This window comes from Epinephelus fuscoguttatus, linkage group LG16 (assembly GCF_011397635.1).
Source record: "Epinephelus fuscoguttatus linkage group LG16, E.fuscoguttatus.final_Chr_v1".
NCBI lineage: Eukaryota > Metazoa > Chordata > Actinopteri > Perciformes > Serranidae > Epinephelus > Epinephelus fuscoguttatus.
Genome location: NC_064767.1, coordinates 23,629,472 through 23,649,535, shown reverse-complemented (window position 1 = coordinate 23,649,535; position 20,064 = coordinate 23,629,472). Strand labels below are relative to the sequence as shown.

The window sequence follows — 20,064 nt, the reverse complement described above, 5'->3', positions numbered from 1 at the left end:
TGTCAGCCCGTCTCATAAAAGTGATACTGTGAGAATGTCCATAATTGTATCTAATCGAGGGTGGTATTGATTTAAAAACTTCAATGGAAAGCTGCTAGTTATCATGTATCGTTTTTGCTTTATAATTTATGAATGGAACTTTTATCTTTCTCCCACAAATCTCACCTTGCTATATCCTTTACATCACCACTCTTTATTCTCAGTTTTATTCGTTCCCTTCAGAGTGAAGTTGTTTATGCAATGACTGAAGGTGGGCTTTACTATTCAGGTGCAGAATGCTGCGAGACTTCACTTGTCCAACACTGTTTAAACCATAAAGCAGCCCTGCCAAAAGCAAGGACAGATTCGCACTCCCAAGTCTTATTTGATATTAAACTGTAAGAAAAATCCAAGGCCAAACTGACTGAGATCTGATGGATGTTTAAGGATAAGGCTGTTTTATTTTTGTGTTGCTGTCAACAAATCCCATTGAAAAACCAAAACCAGAAATGAAATAATAATACCAACAAGTATCATCTGTGTAGCCAGAGCCTGAAATATACCATATTCACAAGTGGCAACCTCCAGGGCTAAAATGAAGCCAATGTCAAAGTGCCAAAAACTACAGTTCCTGGAACGGCCACTTGAGGCTGTCCCCAGAAGTGAGTCAATACCGACAGACCGCCATGTTAAAATCCCTAAATCTACAGCAGAAATAAACATGTTTACAGCCTGGTACAAAAAAGGTTTTGGTCTTTAAAGTCAAATTTCAACATTCATGACAAATGTATCAGGGGTTAGTATTTATATAATGCACCCATTTACATTTTATTAAGGCTTAAAGTTATGCGCAATTAAGGTCATAGTGGCCTGAGTCACAGGCTGTCTTTGAAGCGTCAACACCGTCTATGAGTCAGATCCACCCCTCACTTCTCCAAAGCTCCTTTCTTTTGGATTTGGGGCATCAGTAGCTCAGTCTCTAGGGACTTGGGTTGGGAACCATATATAGAGTGTGGACTGGTAGCTGAAAAGGTGCCAGTGTGCGTCCTAGGAACTGCCAAAGTGCCCTTGAGCAAGGCACAAAACACCTTACTGCTCAGGGTGCTTGTCCGTTGGCAGCCCCCTCATTCTGACGTCTCCTCATTTAATGCATGTTTAGGTCCTGTTTGTGCATGCGTGTGTGTATTTCCTGTGTGTATATGACAGAGTGAAAAAATTTACAGAGGAAATGCCAAACAAGGCATCCACAAACCAATGGGTGACATCAGGGTAGCTACGTCCTTAATTTTTTTACAGTCTATTTTGTTGTCCAAAAAGTAGTTAAACACATCGGTGAGCCACACTGTTGCAACTAGTGTTGTCACGATACCAAAATCTTTGTTTCGGTACCAATACCAATATGAATTTCGATACTTTTCGATACTCTTCGGTACTTTTCCTAAGGAAAAGTCCTTTTGGATACAAACCTTTAGAACAATAAATAGTAAGGGTGTAACGGTACCAAAAAAATCATGGTTCGGTAAGTACCTCGGTACGGACGTCACGGTTTGGTAACTCAAATGTCCCACCAAGTTTGTGTTGTCTCGTGTTGTCTCCCTTTGCGAGGCAGACTTTCTCTTGTCTTTTTTCACGTGCGCCAGCTGCAAATGTTGATACAGGTGTTGTCATACACACCACTTGTGCAATCTGTGCTCCAATAGGAACAAGAAAGGCGTTTGTGTAAACCCCCCCCCCCCGCCCCCAGAGCCATGCACACAGAGATCCATTCATCATTACGGCCGGACTCACACGTCACGTCAGCGTAGCGTTGCGGCGTATTCATTTAGGCTCCACTGACTGCGTACGGAAGCGACACGTAGAGAAGCCAGCGGGGTTGTTTACCGTTTGCTGAGCCGAGAGGCTGCATGTAGGCTGCATGAAATGTTAAAGCATTTTCCACCTAAGTTATTACATATATTTGAGTTATCTACAAGTTTACTGTACTGTTTGTCATCTGCTCGCTTTTAAATGTCCGCCACGGACATTTACACAATGTCACGGATAAACATGGGTAAATGCATGAAAAAAAATCATCACATATCACCTCTGATAATGGTTTATTCATTTAAAAACACATTGTGCACGTTTAGCACACTATTTCATGTAGTTTTTATCTGCTGGAGGGTCACGTAGGGGAGCGTAGCGCGACAAAAATAGAAGAGCCGCCTAAAATAGAGAGTTGTCGCGCGACAGACGGGGGTTGTCGTGCTGCTCCCGTTGCCGGTGGAGCTGCTGTAATTGATTAACAGGGGGGCGAGCTGCTACGGGACTCGTGCTGCAGACGTGTCACGCCGCTGAGCCTGACCGTACAGTCCCTCGCCGCCTCCTGCGTGCCTCACTCTCAAATGACTGTGCATACTTGTTGTAGACTTGTGATACGCAAGCTTTGCCTCACAGAGTTTGCACTGCACCTCATTTTTGTTTATTTTGTCGAAGTTGTTCCACACGGAACTTTTTGATGACTGTAGTAGTCTCTGCATGTTTCTCCTGTTTGTAGAAGAGCATCATACTAGCTGGTAGCCCATCTCACACCGCTGTGGCAATCATATACTGCCCTTGTACGGTTAGGAGCTGAATTGCATGTCAAATAAAGGGGGGAAATAAGACGGCGAATGGTAATAGTCGCGTTAAAAAAAAAATTGATTTTTCAAAATAAAACGACTATTCGAAAATTTGAAAATTGTGACCCATCCCTACCACAAACAGTACCTTTAAATGTGGGCGGGGTTGTTGTCACTCACTGCTCCGTCCAGCACTCACTGTATTTCCTCCTTTATTAGTCTGCGCCTCAAAGAACAGGCTGCACGCCAACATCTTCAGAATAAAATCTAAAAGGCTGCAGTGAGTCTCTCTCCATGGGATATTTAAAAATGCAGGTTTGTGCATTTAGTCCTTCTCAGGCAAGCTCAGGGGTTTAGTGTTGCCGGAGCCCACAGAAAGACATCCACGATGCTCTTTTTTTTTTCTCCAACTGAGGAGTAGAATATGCCATTCACATAACCCAGTAGAAATTAATATTTTTAAATGCTTGAAGAGCCACTCATTACTAAGTGTATGTCATCCAAGAGAGACAATAAAAACTAATGGAATGGTCAAAGTTGACACATTGAAATTTAAGGTGTGCTGATGGATTCACATTCAAGTAAATGTTCCACCGTAAACGTCGCCAGCAGTCGGTCCACTGAATTATTTTTCTCAGACTACAGCTGCTGCAAGAGGCAGCAAAACATTTTATAATTACAGCTAATAAAACTCTCCACAATATGAACAATGGTTACATGAGCCTCAAAACCAGCCACAACTCAGCCCTGAGCAGAGTGACCGTCCGCTATTGACCAATCAACAGACTGCAGTGTTCACAGCTCCACCTTTTAGTACCACATCTGTGTGCTAGGTACCCCAACAGAGGTGGGACCAAAAATGGAAACGGTACAGAACGGTTCCATTGGTACCATCCACAGTGGATACAGCAAAAAAAAAAAAAGTGTACTGAACTGAGCTGTTCTAATAAATTATTCAGCCTTTTCAAAAAAACAAAATATGAAGTTTTACATTTTCTGTAAAAACCAATAGACTCTGGGCCACGGGAGATTGTAGGAAATACACCAAGTACTGAGAAATGTGGACTTGTAAATTAATGGTTTTGGTCTCTCTTCTGGATTTCTTGACAATAAGAAGAAACACAACAGCCACATCCTTCAGTAGGTGACAACCAGTGTCTCACAGGCACTCATGGCACTCACTGTAAGCAGAGTTATTGAGAGGTAGGAATCAGGTAAATTAGGGTTTATTAAAATTCTGTGACAGCACACTAATTGGCAGTTTGTAAATAATTAATCACCAGTAATTAACAATAAGTAATTTTTTGCATGAACAATTTTCATTAGTCCATAATTAGTGGAGAATATCTTGCTTTTCCACCTTCTACTTATATGTATCTAAACACTGGTAGCTTTATGTAAATACATGTTTTAGGAAACACTTTTTATTTTTTCTTTATAAGGGTTTGAATAATGTTTTACTACGGGGTTTTATCAGTATATGGAACAGGGATTAACTTTATCAAATAAAATAATAAAAGAAACATCAGGCGCTGTTCAGCATTTTGGAGGTCCATTGTCCCACATCCTTTTATGCAGTCAACACAAGTTATTAACATCGCTGCACAATCTTCTGCCAGACTCCGATTTGCATAGGATTGCTTATCTTTAACCGGCGCATGCAGTAACGCATGCATCTTCGCAGTCATTGTGTTTAGTGAATGAATGACGGACTATTTATACGATTGAGGTGAGGTTCCCATAAACACTTCCTGTGTTTCTGCTGTGGAGCAGGTCATCATGTAACAGGGATTCCTCTGGAGACTGTGGTGATTAATGGACTCTGTCACACTGTCAGTGTTGTAAAACTAATACAGTGACAGTGACCATTACTGTACCTCTTAAAGGATAGCAGCGATTTGGAAGAGAAGTGGATTGCAGGATATAAATTTAGGTGTCACCTCCATGCAATGTGCTGCAAATATTTTTATAAGCTCAAGTCAGCATTATTGTGTTAGTTTCATTGTTTGGGGCTGATACACTTTTGTAAGAGATTCTTCACATGGTGTCATATAAAATCCACCTAATCTAGAATTTGATTGCTGTCAGGCTTTCAGTTGTGAGGAAAGATGTTAGTGGGCTTTTAGTATCATTTCAGATAATTTGATAAGCCTTTTGGTGATTTACTAATCCATAAAGGATCAATTGATTATAGGCTAATTTGAAAATGTGAATGAAAATAGAAAAATGCTCAATTCAGTCCTTTAAAGGACTTAATAATTTGAAACACATCATATTTTCACAAACACATGGTGGGCCACCTAAGCATGAGACTGTCTCTTAACTGTCTGACAGTGAAAGTGCTTGAAAAGCAGATCTGTCACCGAGTGAAAAGACATCTGTTTTCAAGTGATAAGTGAAATGCTAGCTCAGCAATCAGCCAGTTTCTTCTCTGTGAAATTGTATTTTTAATTGTTTTACATTTGCACAAGACTAAATTTCCTCTCATGTTGAACTCTCAAAGTACAGTATTCGATCTGATGTGGCATGACTTTTCAGAATGTGTGTATTTTATGCCTTCAAACACAGTTGGAATAGGTATAGTACTTACAGTTGTTGCAGGTCTTTAGCTTTGCACAGTTTGTGATGCTGCCAAGGTGCTAAAATTACCAGTGTTGACCAGGATTTTGTGACTTTTAAACAAGCTTTAATGATGGAATGTTGCTAATGCCCCAGAAAGAGCAGCACTGAGACATTTCACTGTAATCATCAGCATAAGTTCCTCCATGAGAGAAGTGCAAAGGGAGAGCAGAGGGAGATTAAAGATGTGATTGATGGCATTTTGTATAGACTGGGACCATGGCCTCAGTTTAATGTTAAAGATCAAATCCCATCTGGATCAAATCTTATCTTTTAATGTCAGGGCTGATGATAGAAGAGAGGAATCTGGGGAGTGATGCAGAACTCGGTCCCTGACGGCAGACCATGAATCGTACGAATTGCTGGTAAAAATTGAAACGCATAGCTTGGTTTTTAAACCTGAGCCCTGCAACCATACCGAGGCAGTGCGGGAAATGCCATAATGTGATTAAACACAGAGCTTTGGGAGGCTTTGAAGAAAAAAAAAGTCTAATCTATCTACTGTGGAAAAAGCAAAAGGACACCCTTTTGAAACGGGGGGGAAATTCTCCCTATATCATCTATTTCATGAACATAAAAGATGCGTGAGATTTGTGAGATTCTGTGTATTTCTTGAAGGAGAGCGGTTTCTCAGGCCACCTTTGTGCACATCTGCTGTAATTGCTTTGTAACAATGGGCTCAGACACTGCTGAGTTCACATTTGTTTGATTAATTATGGAAATTCTCCATGCAGAACTCTCCTGTTTATTAAAACAGATGTATGACATACACTTCCACTCGATTATTTAATAGAAGAAAAACTCAGGTAGAATGCATAATGGCCTCAGCCGTATCACCGGGGACTGGAGCCGTGTGTGAGGGACAAAGCAGATGCAGTTATATTTAATGCTAAACCAACGAGCACACCGAGTACAACAATAACATCTGGAGTTTATTTTATTCTTGAGCCTCCGTTCAGTCAATATGACAAACGTGATACTATTTAATGTCACATTCTTGAAAGCAATCAAGGTTCAATCTTGTCATTATGTCATGTGGTGAAATTTGTCCTTTTCTCATATTCAACCCTAACGCAAGTTGACTAAATGCTATATTCAAAAGTAAACTCATATTTTAAGTGTGTAACTGACAACAAAGGGCACCTGCTGATTGAATTTGCACAGGTAAAAGCAGTGAAGAGCAGCATCTATTCACTGAGACAAAGGGCTGCAAATCTCATTTTCCTCCCCATTCTGCAGCGTGGAGAGGCATTCACAGGCAGCTCCCTATGAAGATCAGTCACTGTCAGGGGACATACAGGTTGTCAATTGATAATGAAGCACAGTGCTAAGGGCCTTTAGGTTCTCGCTGTCCTAATTACACTGAGCGAGGACTCTCCACCCTTGTGTTAACATTTGATTTATTTCCTCTGCCTTGTTAAAAAGGACCAGTGTTAATTGTTTTTACAGATGAGAGTCAAACTGGAGGAATCAAGCCTCATTAATTAGGGGCTGGACTATTTACACACGACACCTTGTTGAATATGAATGCAGCCTGTGTTGTGGGTCAAACTAATACTGAGGCCAGCGGGGGAGATAAGCGAGAGTGTGATGAACGTTTGTTATGTTTTCTTTGAGCTGACATCGTATTAAAGGCTTCATTATTCATTACATATGTTGTATGGCTTCTCCCTAACCATGCTTATCTGTATTGTCCCTGTTAAACAATTTAACAAATAAATAAACAATTTCAAAATTAATTTTAACACAAATCCTGTCATCTAGAACCATACATATATAGTTTGAAAAATATAAATGTAACTCAAGGCCAACCTTTATAATAGCTTTTCTGAGTTTTCAGCTGCATTGTCTTCCTCAGTCTGACAGCTGCTTGGTTGTCATGGAGATAGCTCGGTTGTCATCACACATGCCACCACTTTAAAGGCGCTGTATGTAAGAATGTGGCCAAAACGGTTACTGCACTCATGTTCAAAATACTGCCTTATATTCTCTCCATTATAACATCAATATCCAGTAATGCTCCTATTACAGAGTCAGTTGATATTACAACATGTAACACTACAAACGTGCAGAACTGATAAGTAACTCATCTCGATAGGTAGCACATATTGACAGAGCACCGGTAGACCTATCAGTTGTTTCGCCGGGCGTGATAATGGCTTACAATAGACCAGATAAACACAGTTTAAATCGGTCCGTAAATTTTTGTTCTCATACTTTTGGTTTCGGAAAGACACCATCCTTCAAACTTTAGCTGTGCTCCTTCTACAGCTCTATAGGCCCACAGTCAATTGACCGTCACATATCCTGCAGTAAACTCAACAGTATGACACAAAGCTTCTTCAGAAGAACCTTTATTGTTACACGAATAATACTATTTAAAAAAAAAAAATAGTTTAACTTTAAACATTTTCTAGATGGGAAAGTAAAAACCAGACAGCTGCTGTGTTATAACATGTAAACAGCATCACAACACTGAGATAACTTTATCAATACTTTGCTCATGGTGAGCTGAGCACGCGCGCGCACACACACACACACACACACACACACACACACACACACACACACACACACACACACACACACACACACACAATTCCAGTAAACAAACAGCTACAAACAATATGCTGGAAAAACAGTAGGTTTAAATGAGTTCAGTGTCTCTATCGTTTATATAGTCGGTTTTTCTTTCACATCTAAGAACAACAACATCTTTATCCGCTTAAGGCAGCACAGAATGTTACTACAGGTCATTGGTCAAATTCATCCTCTTAATAAGTATACTGTGAGGAACTCAAGTTTTACATGACCTCTCATTGCTGTAATTCTTTATCATGACTGAAGGTTTATTTTTATAATACATGTGACTGAAATTAATCCAGTGATTGCTTTACATTTATGGTCCAGTGTGGAGCGATTTGTCATATGGGATTGCTAACAAAACAGTCAATTACTGAGATACGCAGGTCTCCGACTCAGCCTTTGTCGGGTAAGACTCATGCAAGAAAAGGAGAAGTATTGGATCCTCTGAACAACTTAATCCCTGACATAATCCCTAACTTTAATTTAGTCAAATTCATGTTCACACAAATAGAGGCACACAGAAACCAGAGCTGGTTGTATCGGTGTTACCCGACAAGAGAGGGAGAGTGCGCCTTAAATATAATTTCTTTTGTGTTGCTGCACTTGATGTCCTTCACACTGATGTGTCTGCCTAGGTGTCACAAAGCATTTCCAATAGCAGCCATACTAAAAGCAAGATGACATTACTCTATTGTTAGAGGCAGACAGGAATAACACACTGCTGAGGTCACTTCAGGCATGAACCAGCTTCACTGAAGCTTTCACACATTTCATTCGGCTGATTTCGATTTCGAACCAAACACTTGTATGCATCAGCTTGATTTGAAATAGCAAGCTCGCAGAGGATTAGAAGAGATTAGATCGTGATGAGACAGACGCATGAGCACTTTAAACTCCACTAAATATCTTTCAATGAGCGAGATCCAACAATTACAAGAGCAGAGAAAAGCTTACTGTTCTGCACACGTGTTGGCCTCACTCCAGTTAAGGTGTTATGCAGGTTAAGCTGTTTACGTGCACCTTTGGTCTGCTGAGATTGATTATCCCCGCTGTCATGAATAAACCATCTAACAGAATATTATGTGGAGTACCTTCTTGGGACGCATCAGTCCACACAAGGGCGTAGGTTTAGTTTCAGTGGGGCGAATCAAATGAAGTCAGGTGTTCACTGTTTTCTGCATTGATATTAATCTAGCAAAAACAAATTATGATGAAGCTGGTTATTGTGCTTTCCACACCTTATTTTTATTCTTTATTAAACCTTTATTTAATCAGAAAGTCTCTTAAAAACTCAAAGACAAAAAAAAACACACCGCAGCGCTCACTTCTGCTCATCAAACTTAATTGCTGTGAGTGTAATTGAAAGCAACTCTGACGAGCATATCACCTCCTCTCCTCTCTGATCTGGGTTTTGGCAGCTGGGCAGTCAAAGGATATTGGTCTGTTTACAGCGATTTTTGGAGTAAATCAACTCAAACTGAAAAAAAAGTGACAAGGACAAAAATAGATATTGAAAATCGAGCGGGACATGTCCTCCCTATATCCCCCGTGGAAACGACACCCTTGAGTCCACCAGTGATAAAAAGATGAAAAGAAGCAGCAACCTTCTCAGCATCTAATATGTGATGGGAAAGAGCTGATGATGATGAGATTATGTGAATATCTATGCAGGTGGCAAAACAAAGTGAAAGGAATGAGATGTTTACATGCATCTTGGTATCTATCCTTTATACAGCTGTGCAAGATGAAAAGGTGGACACTTCTCATGTAAGAGAGAAATGGTATTAGCCGCTCTAATACACTGTTATATAATGTGCCCTAAGACGACTTATCAACCATTTCCTTTTGTCAGCTAAGAAACGTTTGCTGATGTTGTGTAGGGGTAAAAAGATCCCTAATCTGAACATGTGGCTTGATGATGCTGTCAGTACTCTTGAGTTGGAGAGGATCAGATATATTAGAATTGAGCAGGTGAATGTATTTGACGCCATCTGGCAAACCTTTATCCAATATCTGGAGAAGATATCAGTGTAATGCCATTTGCAGACTCTTGTTAACAGTTTAATGTGTGTGTTTTTCTATATTCTAAAAGACTAGGCGTCATCAGTTTTGTAAATGCATTAATTATTTTGATATTGCATTTGTATATTACCAATAATTTCCTTATTTATTTTTATATATTTTCTTATGATCTGCGCAAACTGACACCACTCTCAATAAAATGCTTTAACTAGAATATTTGACCATCAGAGGTGGGCGTAAGTCACACATGTGCAAGTAGGACAGTAACATGCTCATGTTTAACCCAAGCAAAGATTGTAATGTGACTGCAGTTGGTTCGGATCGAGGTCGGAACACGTTCTCACCACAAACAAACTGCACCTGAGTTCCTTTGTAGAGAAGACCTCCTCAAGAAGGTCTCGGTCCAGTTGTTTTGGTGCGTACCCAGGTGCGATTGCTGTGTTCGCACCTGCCCAAATGAATTGCGCTTAGGGGGCAAATGAACTTGAGTTTGATTGAACTGAACCAAACAGGGCAGGTGTGAAAGCACCCTTCACCTTCCAAGTATCAAGCGAGTCCCAAGTTAGTGTATTGAGAATCAAGCAAATTGAGTTCCTCCTAGTCAAGCAAAACAAGTCATATGAAATTCTGATGATTTAATAAGCTAATAAGCTAGCTAAATATATACTGTAGATTCGTGTGCCTTTCTTTGTGGGTTTTAGTGATGAATAAAGCTGGATGTTGTGGTGGTCGTGTCAGTGATTTTAGAGCTGCAGACCTTGCACACTGCTGTCCTCTTCTTACTACCATCATCAGTGAATCATTGAACCCAAATTTTAGTGTTTTTTAGACTAGCCCCCTCCATGATAGCCACCTCATGCTTTGGCATCTACTGGTTTTGCTGCTGGTTGCCAGGTTTGCACTATAAATCATCCAATTATGTTTCAAAAAGAAAACATACATTTTTAATATCTAGAAAAATTCAAGTATTTACTAAAAAAAATGTCAAGTCCTCTCAAGCCAACTGTCTCAAGTGTCGAGTCCCTCACATCTGCTGATAACCGAAGTTTCTTAGAGTTATCATGTTTATTTGCACAGACAGTTCTGTCCCTGAAAGCTTATTGTCATTATTACAGTACACTGCAGAACTGATACCATCAAACACAATAAAGGATCTTCCTTCTGTGCTGGAAAAGGACAATAGTGCTTTGTGTTTATGAGAAATATACAAACAAGGGCAATAAATCGATGCTTCACCTGCCTCACAGCTGCACAGAATGGAGGCTTATTGTTTTAATGTGGTTACTAAAACTTACAGGAGGAAACGTCGGAGGAGAGACATTCTGCAAAGCATTTATTCAACTGTACATAAATCTCACAAGTCTTTACTGTGTGCTGCATGCTGCTTGGCCATTTTTATTTATCATGACTGTAGTTACTTGCTGGCTTTTTCTGCTTCATTCTCAAGCAGCGACTTATCAATAGTTGAGATCCATATTGCAGTTTAAGTCTGAGAAGGTGTCTATTAGGCTCCACTAGTGAGACATGCTCCCCTGCAAGCCTTAATCAATAATCTCTGTTGGACATGAATTTTTCCTGTTTCCTCTCCTATTATAGACACAAAGTAATGGACTTTGCCTGCGGAGCCGAGTATTGATTGTTTTTATATTCATCTGTAACCAGTTAGACGAAGAGACGAAGAGATGAGGAGACTTTAATGCTTCCTGCGTGTTTCCTCGCAGGGCTACGATGATGGGTATGGTGGGGAATATGATGACGAGAGTTACGAAGCTTATGAGGATAACTACAGCAATCAGTCAAAGAGGTAATGTTTATACACGTACACAAAAATGCTGGATAAACAAAAAGGGACTTTATTTTAATCACCATCTGTCTGCTGTCACCTAGAATACAGCATGTGAAGGGTCAACTGTGAGCAGCTGTCATATGGGCCATCCCTGCTATACATTTCAGCTTTACATATGTTCATTAATAAAAAGTTAAGATATCCACTTAACTTTATTTGTTTACTCACAACATTTAGCCTGAACCATGAATTAATACCTTTATCTCTAATTTGACAAAAGGACAAGTCTGATGATATTTCTATTTTTCTTACTGTCAACAAATCTCATAAAAAGACCAAACCAACACTGAACTGATCCCACTAACAAGTGTCATGTAACAAGCTGTGTATCCACAGCCTGATAGTGTATCATGATGTGACTATAAAGCTCCACTGTCATCCAAGAACTATTAAAAACACATCAGTGAGCAACATGGGCACTGAAGTTAATGCCACATACATCGTCCTGCTGCTGTAAATACTCACTAGAGCACCAAATGTGTATTCATCCGCAGCTAAAACTAGTCCCCAACAAATGTGCTATTTACACTGGTCTGAGCAATGTTTGCTATAAACCACAGTGCCCAGCTGCTACAGGAAAAAGTCCTTTCTCAAATAGTAAAAAAAAAACAAAAAAAAAACAAAAAAAAAACATACATGTGACCTCTTTTTAAACATGGTATTTGATAAGAAACATATAAACGTGCCAGCCTATTTTTACCCTTCCTCTCTGTCTGATTTAGCATTTCAGATTACTATGAATACGGACATGGAACCAGTGATGAATCCTACAACAACTACAGTAAGTACGACTTATTTTCTGTTTAGCAGAACATTGTTTTTGTGACCTGAACACTGATCCAAACATGAGTCGCACTCTTTTTCATTTGTCGTCCACCCTCTCTCTACCTGCTCACACTGTCAGTTGTCTATCGTAGCAGAAAAGTATTTGGCAGCTGGATAACCAATTCACCATTTTAAGTCTTACAAGCAAAAATGCCAAATATTCTCTGATTACAATTTCTTAATTGTGAGAGTAGCAGATTTTCTTTGTTTTACATCATTAGTCATTTTTGGACCAGAGAACCCCCTTTTCTCTTGTTTCTGCTCCGCAAGAACTATGAATTATTGTAGAGCGCCATTTTGAGGGAGTTTTTTCAGAGTAGGTACACTCCCAGCACATGTGCAACTGTGATTGACCCAAGTGTTCGATGATTGGTCAAACACAAGCCAATGCAGCACCAGCAAACACCATTTTTTAAAAACGCAAAACACAAACAACTGTTTGTTTGTGACAGGAAAAAAAAATGGGAGAAAACATGAACAAATGGACTGACAATGAAGTTAATGCTTTAGTAAAGGTGCTCACAGACTCGGGCGTATTATAAGCGGAATGGACTCCGCGAGGAATGTCCACAGTCATTCGGGCTTCCATAGTTGAGCGCACTTCCGCATTGTAGTTTCCTGTAAAAATGTCTGTGAAAAATGCCCGCGATGTGAAAAATACATGCCGAGCAGTCTTTTGTGTACACTGGTGCACGGAGCGGAGTCCGCGCGGTCGTAAAATTTAGAGTCACCAATTAATCTACATGTCTTTGTACTGTGGGAGGAAGCCGGAGTACCCGGAGAAAACCTATGCTGACACGGGGAGAACATGCAAACTCCACACAGAAGGCCATAGTTTGTATGATATCTTATGAATTAGTGGCCCTACCAGTTAGATCAGGTATAGGAAAAGAATTATGGTGATGTGACAACGTGATGAAGTGATTGTGTGACGTTATGGGTGTACGCAACTTAAAATAGCTCAATGCTAACTTCTGGTTTCACATGACACGCAGGCCCCGGTCTCCTGGGTCATAGTCTTGCTTTTGTTTGACCCATCCAACACCCCAAACTATAGACTATATCGCCTGTTCTTAGGGGAGCTCTCCAGAGGGCATTTCCTCTCAGGGAGTCCCCAGAACGTTTTGGTCTGAAAACACTTTTTATAAATTGAACATCTTTGGGGTTTTGAATGTTGGTCAGAAGGTTTTGCCATTGGCTTTCGGAAACAGTATTTTATTTTATTTTTTAACTTTATTTTAATGTTTTCACAAAATTAATCAAGGAGATAATTGTCAGGTTTTTCCAAAAATGAAAATAATGCTGGTTGCAGCTCTACACACTACTTAGAAAAGGACAGCACTGGTTGTACAATATGTAGTAGCAACAACTCCTCTCCTAAAACATTTCCCAGTGCCATCCTTGTACCAAACTTTAAACCAGTACTTTTACAAAAGCAACAGTAATGTGCCTCTTTCGCTGGAGGTAATTAGTCACATTCGTAGCGTGTATGATTTTAAAAGCAGACTTTTTTTTTTTTTAGAAAAAAAACAAAAACATCCTTGTATTTAAATTCAATCCTGACCAGAAAAAAAGTCTTGGCCGCACAATCCTGGCTGCTGCTGCACTGATATTTAAAAGATGTTGTGAAGCAGAGGAACAAAAGGAAAAGCCTTGTGGTTCCAACCCACTTCTAATCGTCCTCACCCAGGGGGCTGCTCCTGCATGCACCACATGACCTGCATGAGCTGCATTTGACTAGAGCAGTAAATGTGCCAGTGGAAGCTCAGGGGGCTAACCGATGCCCGTTGTAAAGGTGGAGTGTTTTGCCTTTTGGATATGTGCCCTCGTAGGCTTGTTCCAGAAAAGCTGTTACTATTGGCTTAGTAACCTCTGCTGTGCACACAACACTGCTGTCAGGTAAACACAATCTTGTATCTCCAAAAACACCAACTGTTTTGGAAGTTTTATTCAATCCTCCAAAGACTGTGTTAGGTTTCAAAAGAAAAAGGGTATTCAAATTGCATCTGACTATTGATTAAAACATTTAAAGCTTCAGTTGCAGCAAAAACATTGAAAATCACCATGAGTGGAGTTACAATGTTGTCACATGACGGCGGCGATAAGCTGGTTGCCACAGCCGGTTTGCAGGCTCATTCATTTTCAGCACAATGAACTGTGCACTGGGGTGTTGAGGTCGGACCAAACCAAAAACCAAGGGGGCAATGATTTGATTTTCTGCTCCATAAACACTTTCTTATTTGGAAGCAGTGCAATGTGCCATGCAGCAGAGGTGGCTATCTTTATGTAATTTGGCTCTAAGGAAAGAGCTGCTGACAGTCACATCTCCGTACTGGTCCAACAGAGGGCAAAGTGCTTATGAAAATCATTTTCTGTGGAGAGAAACCTCTATAGTCGCTGGGATAGAATTTGCTCGCTTGAGTTTTCTTGTCTTTGGTTAAATGGGTTGTGAGAGGGAAAGTATACGATACCCAAGCTCACAGTTTGACTTTGTGATAGCACAGGGGACGCAGCAGCTTTCTACAATGTGTTTTTTTTAACTGTCTTTGCAGAGGAGGAGTGGGCCGCTACCCGTCCCAGTCTCAAAGCCCCAGTTTTACGGCTGACAAGAGGGGGCTACAGAAAACATCCCTATGGTAGATACTGAAGGTGCTCCAGATATGTGACCTCCAATTTCAAACTTTTTATATATTTTTTAAATTCCTCATAAAATGTTGTAACGTTTGCTTCTTTTGTTCCGTCTCTTTCAGAAATTGAAATAAAAAATAACCCCATTAAAGCGCATAAAACCACAAACCTTAACATTACTGCAGTATTCAGATTGCTTTATTCATTCAGGAAAGAGTCATTTTTTTTTGAAAAATACAGAGAGGAAATGAAAAGTGACTTTCACCCATGCTCATCCATGTACAGGAAGGTTGTTCTTAAAATTGGCTGTTTAAATGCCTTTCATTCCCCCTCTGCCGCCCCACAAAAAAAGTAGTTATTTCAGATTTTTGACATTAAACTATAGATATTTTTCATATAAATTATGTATCAGACTTTGACAAACTAGTTTCCATTCATTGTCTTTAATGCAATGATTATCACAGCTTACTAGCCAAGCGCTGTAACGGCAGCAAGATGTTTGCCCTTCGACATGCTCAGATCAGGCATTCACAGTTTTAATTCGTTTGATCCTATGGGTCAGCGTCACAGAGCACATCTTTGCAGTTGTTAGATTGTGATTCTGACATGATTTTCTTTTTGTCAGGATATTGTGAGACATCCATGTCAGTCCTGTCCTACAAAGGCTAATGACAGTAACTACAGTGTTGGTCAGAAATGAGTAATGACTGAAATTAAACATTTGGATATCTGTTATGTCTTGTGGCCAAATTTCCTGGTTCATTCTTGTTCTGTTGTAGAGAAAATAGGACTCAAAAACTGCAGTAACTCCAAAATCCAACTAAAATCCAAGGTAAACCGCAGTAATTGGAGTTACAGCGCTCTGCCTTGGGTTCCCAGAGATTTGGGATTCTGTCATGCCAAGGAAAACCACAATGTATTAAGGCTAATGGTGACTGTGAGAATGTCAATGACGACAATGACCATAGCAAGATTAGCAATGAAAATGATGATTATGTAATCTTAATTTAGGTCAAATCCAATGAAATGAAGATAAAGACGAGAACAAAATGATAATTAAGGGTTGTTTAAAATGTTCTCCGTTATCTATAAATGAAACAAATACAAATTTGACTCTTGGAAAAAAAAAACAGTTTATCTAAAAAGATAAGACACTAAAACTTGCATTACCTAATTATCTGTTTAAAGTGAAACTGACAATTTTAGTGCATTTTGGGAATTATAGGTTACATCACTGATCCTAGATTTTAGACAAAAATATTACTCTATAAATACCTATTTAATAAATACATTACTGTATACCTATAACACATTTGACTGGACAGGCAAACAAATGTGTAGCCACTTTTTTCACTTTTAGTGTTAGCGTAGTTCCTGTAGTTAGCCTTTGTAGGGCAGAGCTGTCTTTCACGATGAACCTACAAGACCCACAAAACAAGCAAAATTATAATTTTTCTTACATTTGAGTTGCCCCTGCAGTTTGACAAACACCCTAGAGCAGTGGTTTTCAAACTTTTCGTGGCCAAGGCACACCAAAGGGAATGCCAAAATCCTAAGGCACACCTGTATTTATTTCTGTGCACAATAGCCTCCATAATGTGCGTCTAATCACGACATAAGTGTTTATTCACTAATATCAAAATACAATTGACAACCAACTACTACTTATGAAATATTCACAAATGAAATGATTCAAAATTACATCAAAGCATCAATAACCCATCCATTTAAACGGTAAAATAAGACAATGTAAGATAATGTGATGTGTCACACACTGATAATGCCCCCGTGCAAACGTCAAAAAATAGGTTCCCCTTGAAGGTTTTTTAAAAATTAAATTATATCTTTAGATTAGAGTTTGCCTCTTTATTAGAAAATTGGTGCGCATACCATACTGATACATACAGTCAATTAAAAATCAACTCATGGCTTTTTGTATAGGCCCAGTTTAATATTGCAATAATAATGTGTGGTTATCACAAAATCCCATGGCCACGGCACACCATTCGAGAACCACTGCCCTAGAGTGTGCCCTTGTGAGGGTGAAAAGCAGGTAGAAATGACTTTTATGAACTTGGGTTTTTTAATTGCTGTTTAAAACATATTGGCAGGTTTTTTTCCCTTATCTTTCATAGTTTAAGAAAATAGCGCACACACGGCTTGGCTCATTGTGGTTCACCCAAAATGACTTTCCAGGCAGGATGAGTCTTTAACCAGCCAGAGCCGCAGAGCAAATGTGACTTAAAATTTAAAATGAGCTTTTTTCAACCTGCACCGCCTTTCTCCACAGTTCACTGATTTGTGTGGCTGAGGGCTGACTGGTTTAAGTGGATCTTTGCCAGACTAACACTTATGGCGAAGATTTAACCTTGTGAGATTCAGACTGACTTCTTTAAGACAAAATTGTTTTCTGCAAATGTATTCATTATTTTGCTTAGTTAAGATAAATCAAGAGCAGTTTCGTGGTTGATAATTTGTCCCTCGGAGCATCTGCAGATCTGTTTTGGTCTGCAGAAGCTTCACATCCTGTTTAATTCCAATTGTGACTTTAACTTGCTGCATGATTTATGCCAACTGCTCTGAACACAAATGACCTAATACACTTTATTAAAGGCAACAAATGGAAACTTTTCCAGGATTGAAGACCTGAACACCAAGTGACTAAATGATCTGAACATTTCTTATAAAAAATAAAGTTTAATGTTCAGAAATCTAAATCGAGCCTCGAGTTTCCCCATAACTGACTGCTATATGAACCTCTGATGACTTCATGGTAAAACTGAGTTGATACCACAGACTAAAGTTAGCCTAAGTTATATTGTGACTTTAAATGATATAAGATGTGAGATCGTAATCGTGCAAAAATTTTCTTTGTTTGGGTTGAAAGCAATCAGCAATGTACAGTGTGTAATTTATAATGCGTGCTTTGTTCTGTGTGTAATCTGTATTTGTACATAAAGCATTTAATAAAAACAACATAAACCTCAACACAGTGTGTAAGACTCTCTAAATAGGAGGCTATGGAGCTATAAATTGGTCTTTGTTTGTTAACATTAACATCTGCTTGCAGGTAACAGCTAACTCGTTTCATAAAGAAAGCCCACCAACCGGTCCCTAATGACTCATTTGTTAAATAATTTATATTCCTGCTCAATCGTCCTTGAATCTTTGATCACGTTCTTATTTGGAAACTAATAAATTTCTTTCCTTAATCCATTCTGTGACGTTTTACATCATTAAACAGACACTGATTGACTCTGAGAATGATATGGAGTAAAAAGAGGTAAGAAGTCCTCATATATTATCATAATAATGCGCTCGGCGTTTGAAGCTGGCTCGTGAAGAGCATAATGGGCCATACAGGATGTACTAGATCTTGGTATTCACCCTCTGATAGTATGCACTCAGTGTGCTGTGTCTTTTATCTGCGACTCATCAATGTCTCTGCTAACCTCTTTCTGCATTTCTGTCATTTAACCTGAGAAAGTTGTATATATATATATATGCACTGCAACTTTCCGTGCTTTAAACATCAAAGCTGAAGTCCATTTTAGCCATTTGAATTCTCTTCTGTGATTAGTACACCTGAAGCCTGGCTCTCATTAAGAGTGTAGATCACGGGACTGAAAGGAAGACTAAACACTAAGCAGGTAACCCTAATAATAATGCTAATTTAATCGGACAATGCTAACTTCCACCTAAAAAAAAGTAAACCTGCCCTTTTTAACCCCAAATAAAATCCCTTCATGTCGCTAACTAAATAGCCCATAAGGAATTCAGCTAAACTGTGATAAAAGGAATAATAATAAAAGACACTAAAATAATGTCCGGCAAACTAAACATCACATCAGTGATATAAATAAATGCCAAAAATTTGCTCAAAACTTCTCATAAAATTTCATATTTATAACACCTTGAATTGGTTTACTTTTTTCACAGTGATGGAATGTAATGACTGTTGTGTGCTACGTGTTGCATGCAGTCTGTCAGTGTTGTTTATTATTGACGATACATCGGAGTGACATGTTGTTTTGTTTTCTCTGTAGTTAAAGAAACACACTATTGTGTGATTTGGTCAAAGCAGAGACGAATGGAGCAGGTGAGTGGAAACATTCACCAGAGATGTTCTTACATTGTCACACTTAATAATGTCACATTTACTTTTAACATTTAAATGAGACATTATTAACAGAAAATGAGCAAGTTTGGCTCATTCCACCTCCTTGATTGATTTCATTTTCCAACCAATTAGCAAAGACTCACAGCTAAGAGTTTAAAGCAGCCTGAAACTTCCTTTGTGTTAATGAGTATGAGTTTGTGTTATTACTAATCCTCCTTTACAGCTGAACTTGTCCATTTTATGTTTTGTGATTAAGAGTAATACTTTCTTGTGTCTCACTGTGTGCACACTGTCAAAGGAGTGAAATATAATTTCCACCTCGCTGCACAGTCTCATGAATCCACCATTAAAGCTCATTTACATCAACTACAAGTGTTACAGTGTGCAGTTTTCATAACTCTGACATCTCATTAAAAACATAATAAAGCACAGACATGCAATTAAAATAATGGAAACAAAAGGGATAAAGGAAAGGAAATCTTACTAAAACTGCAGTGCGTTTAGAAGTAATCAATCATCTGATTAACACAGGAGAGTAGGGACTATATGAGGCTGGGTTGCAGTGTGGAGGACTTTAAGATTAATCACACATAATGTAGAAAAACAAACTGCTAGTAAACATTAATGATATTTACTGTACCTACATTAGCTATTATTACAAACCTTCTTTTCTGTCAAACAAATGTGTTTTTCTTCTTTCGTCTGCACCACCTATTTGCATCTTTTCTTCCTGCTGTTTCCGCTATAAATCCTATTTGCGTGTATTTTTCCCCCCAACCTGTGTTTCATAGCTGTGCAAACACGGATACACTTAATCCCAAAGGACAGATACCATACCT

General features: G+C 39.1%; 1 protein-coding gene across 5 annotated transcripts in view; it reads left to right on the top strand.

Moving 5' to 3' along the window:
* The window catches only part of khdrbs2 (KH domain containing, RNA binding, signal transduction associated 2), a 92,201-nt gene that overhangs the window by 65,301 nt on the left and 6,836 nt on the right, over positions 1 to 20,064 (top strand). For 2 of the 5 annotated variants that reach the window (XR_007451347.1, XR_007451344.1), the window contains exons 7-10: positions 11,528 to 11,610; positions 12,375 to 12,433; positions 15,030 to 15,113; positions 19,152 to 19,204. Coding sequence is in view for 1 of the 5 variants with exons in the window: in XM_049601137.1 (XP_049457094.1) it covers positions 11,528 to 11,610; positions 12,375 to 12,433; positions 15,030 to 15,124 (237 nt within the window). In the remaining 4 variants the exon portion in view is untranslated. Of the gene's footprint in view, positions 1 to 11,527; positions 11,611 to 12,374; positions 12,434 to 15,029; positions 16,143 to 19,151; positions 19,205 to 20,064 lie in introns of those variants that run through there. The other 3 variants (XR_007451346.1, XR_007451345.1, XM_049601137.1) reach the window with 2 other exon arrangements.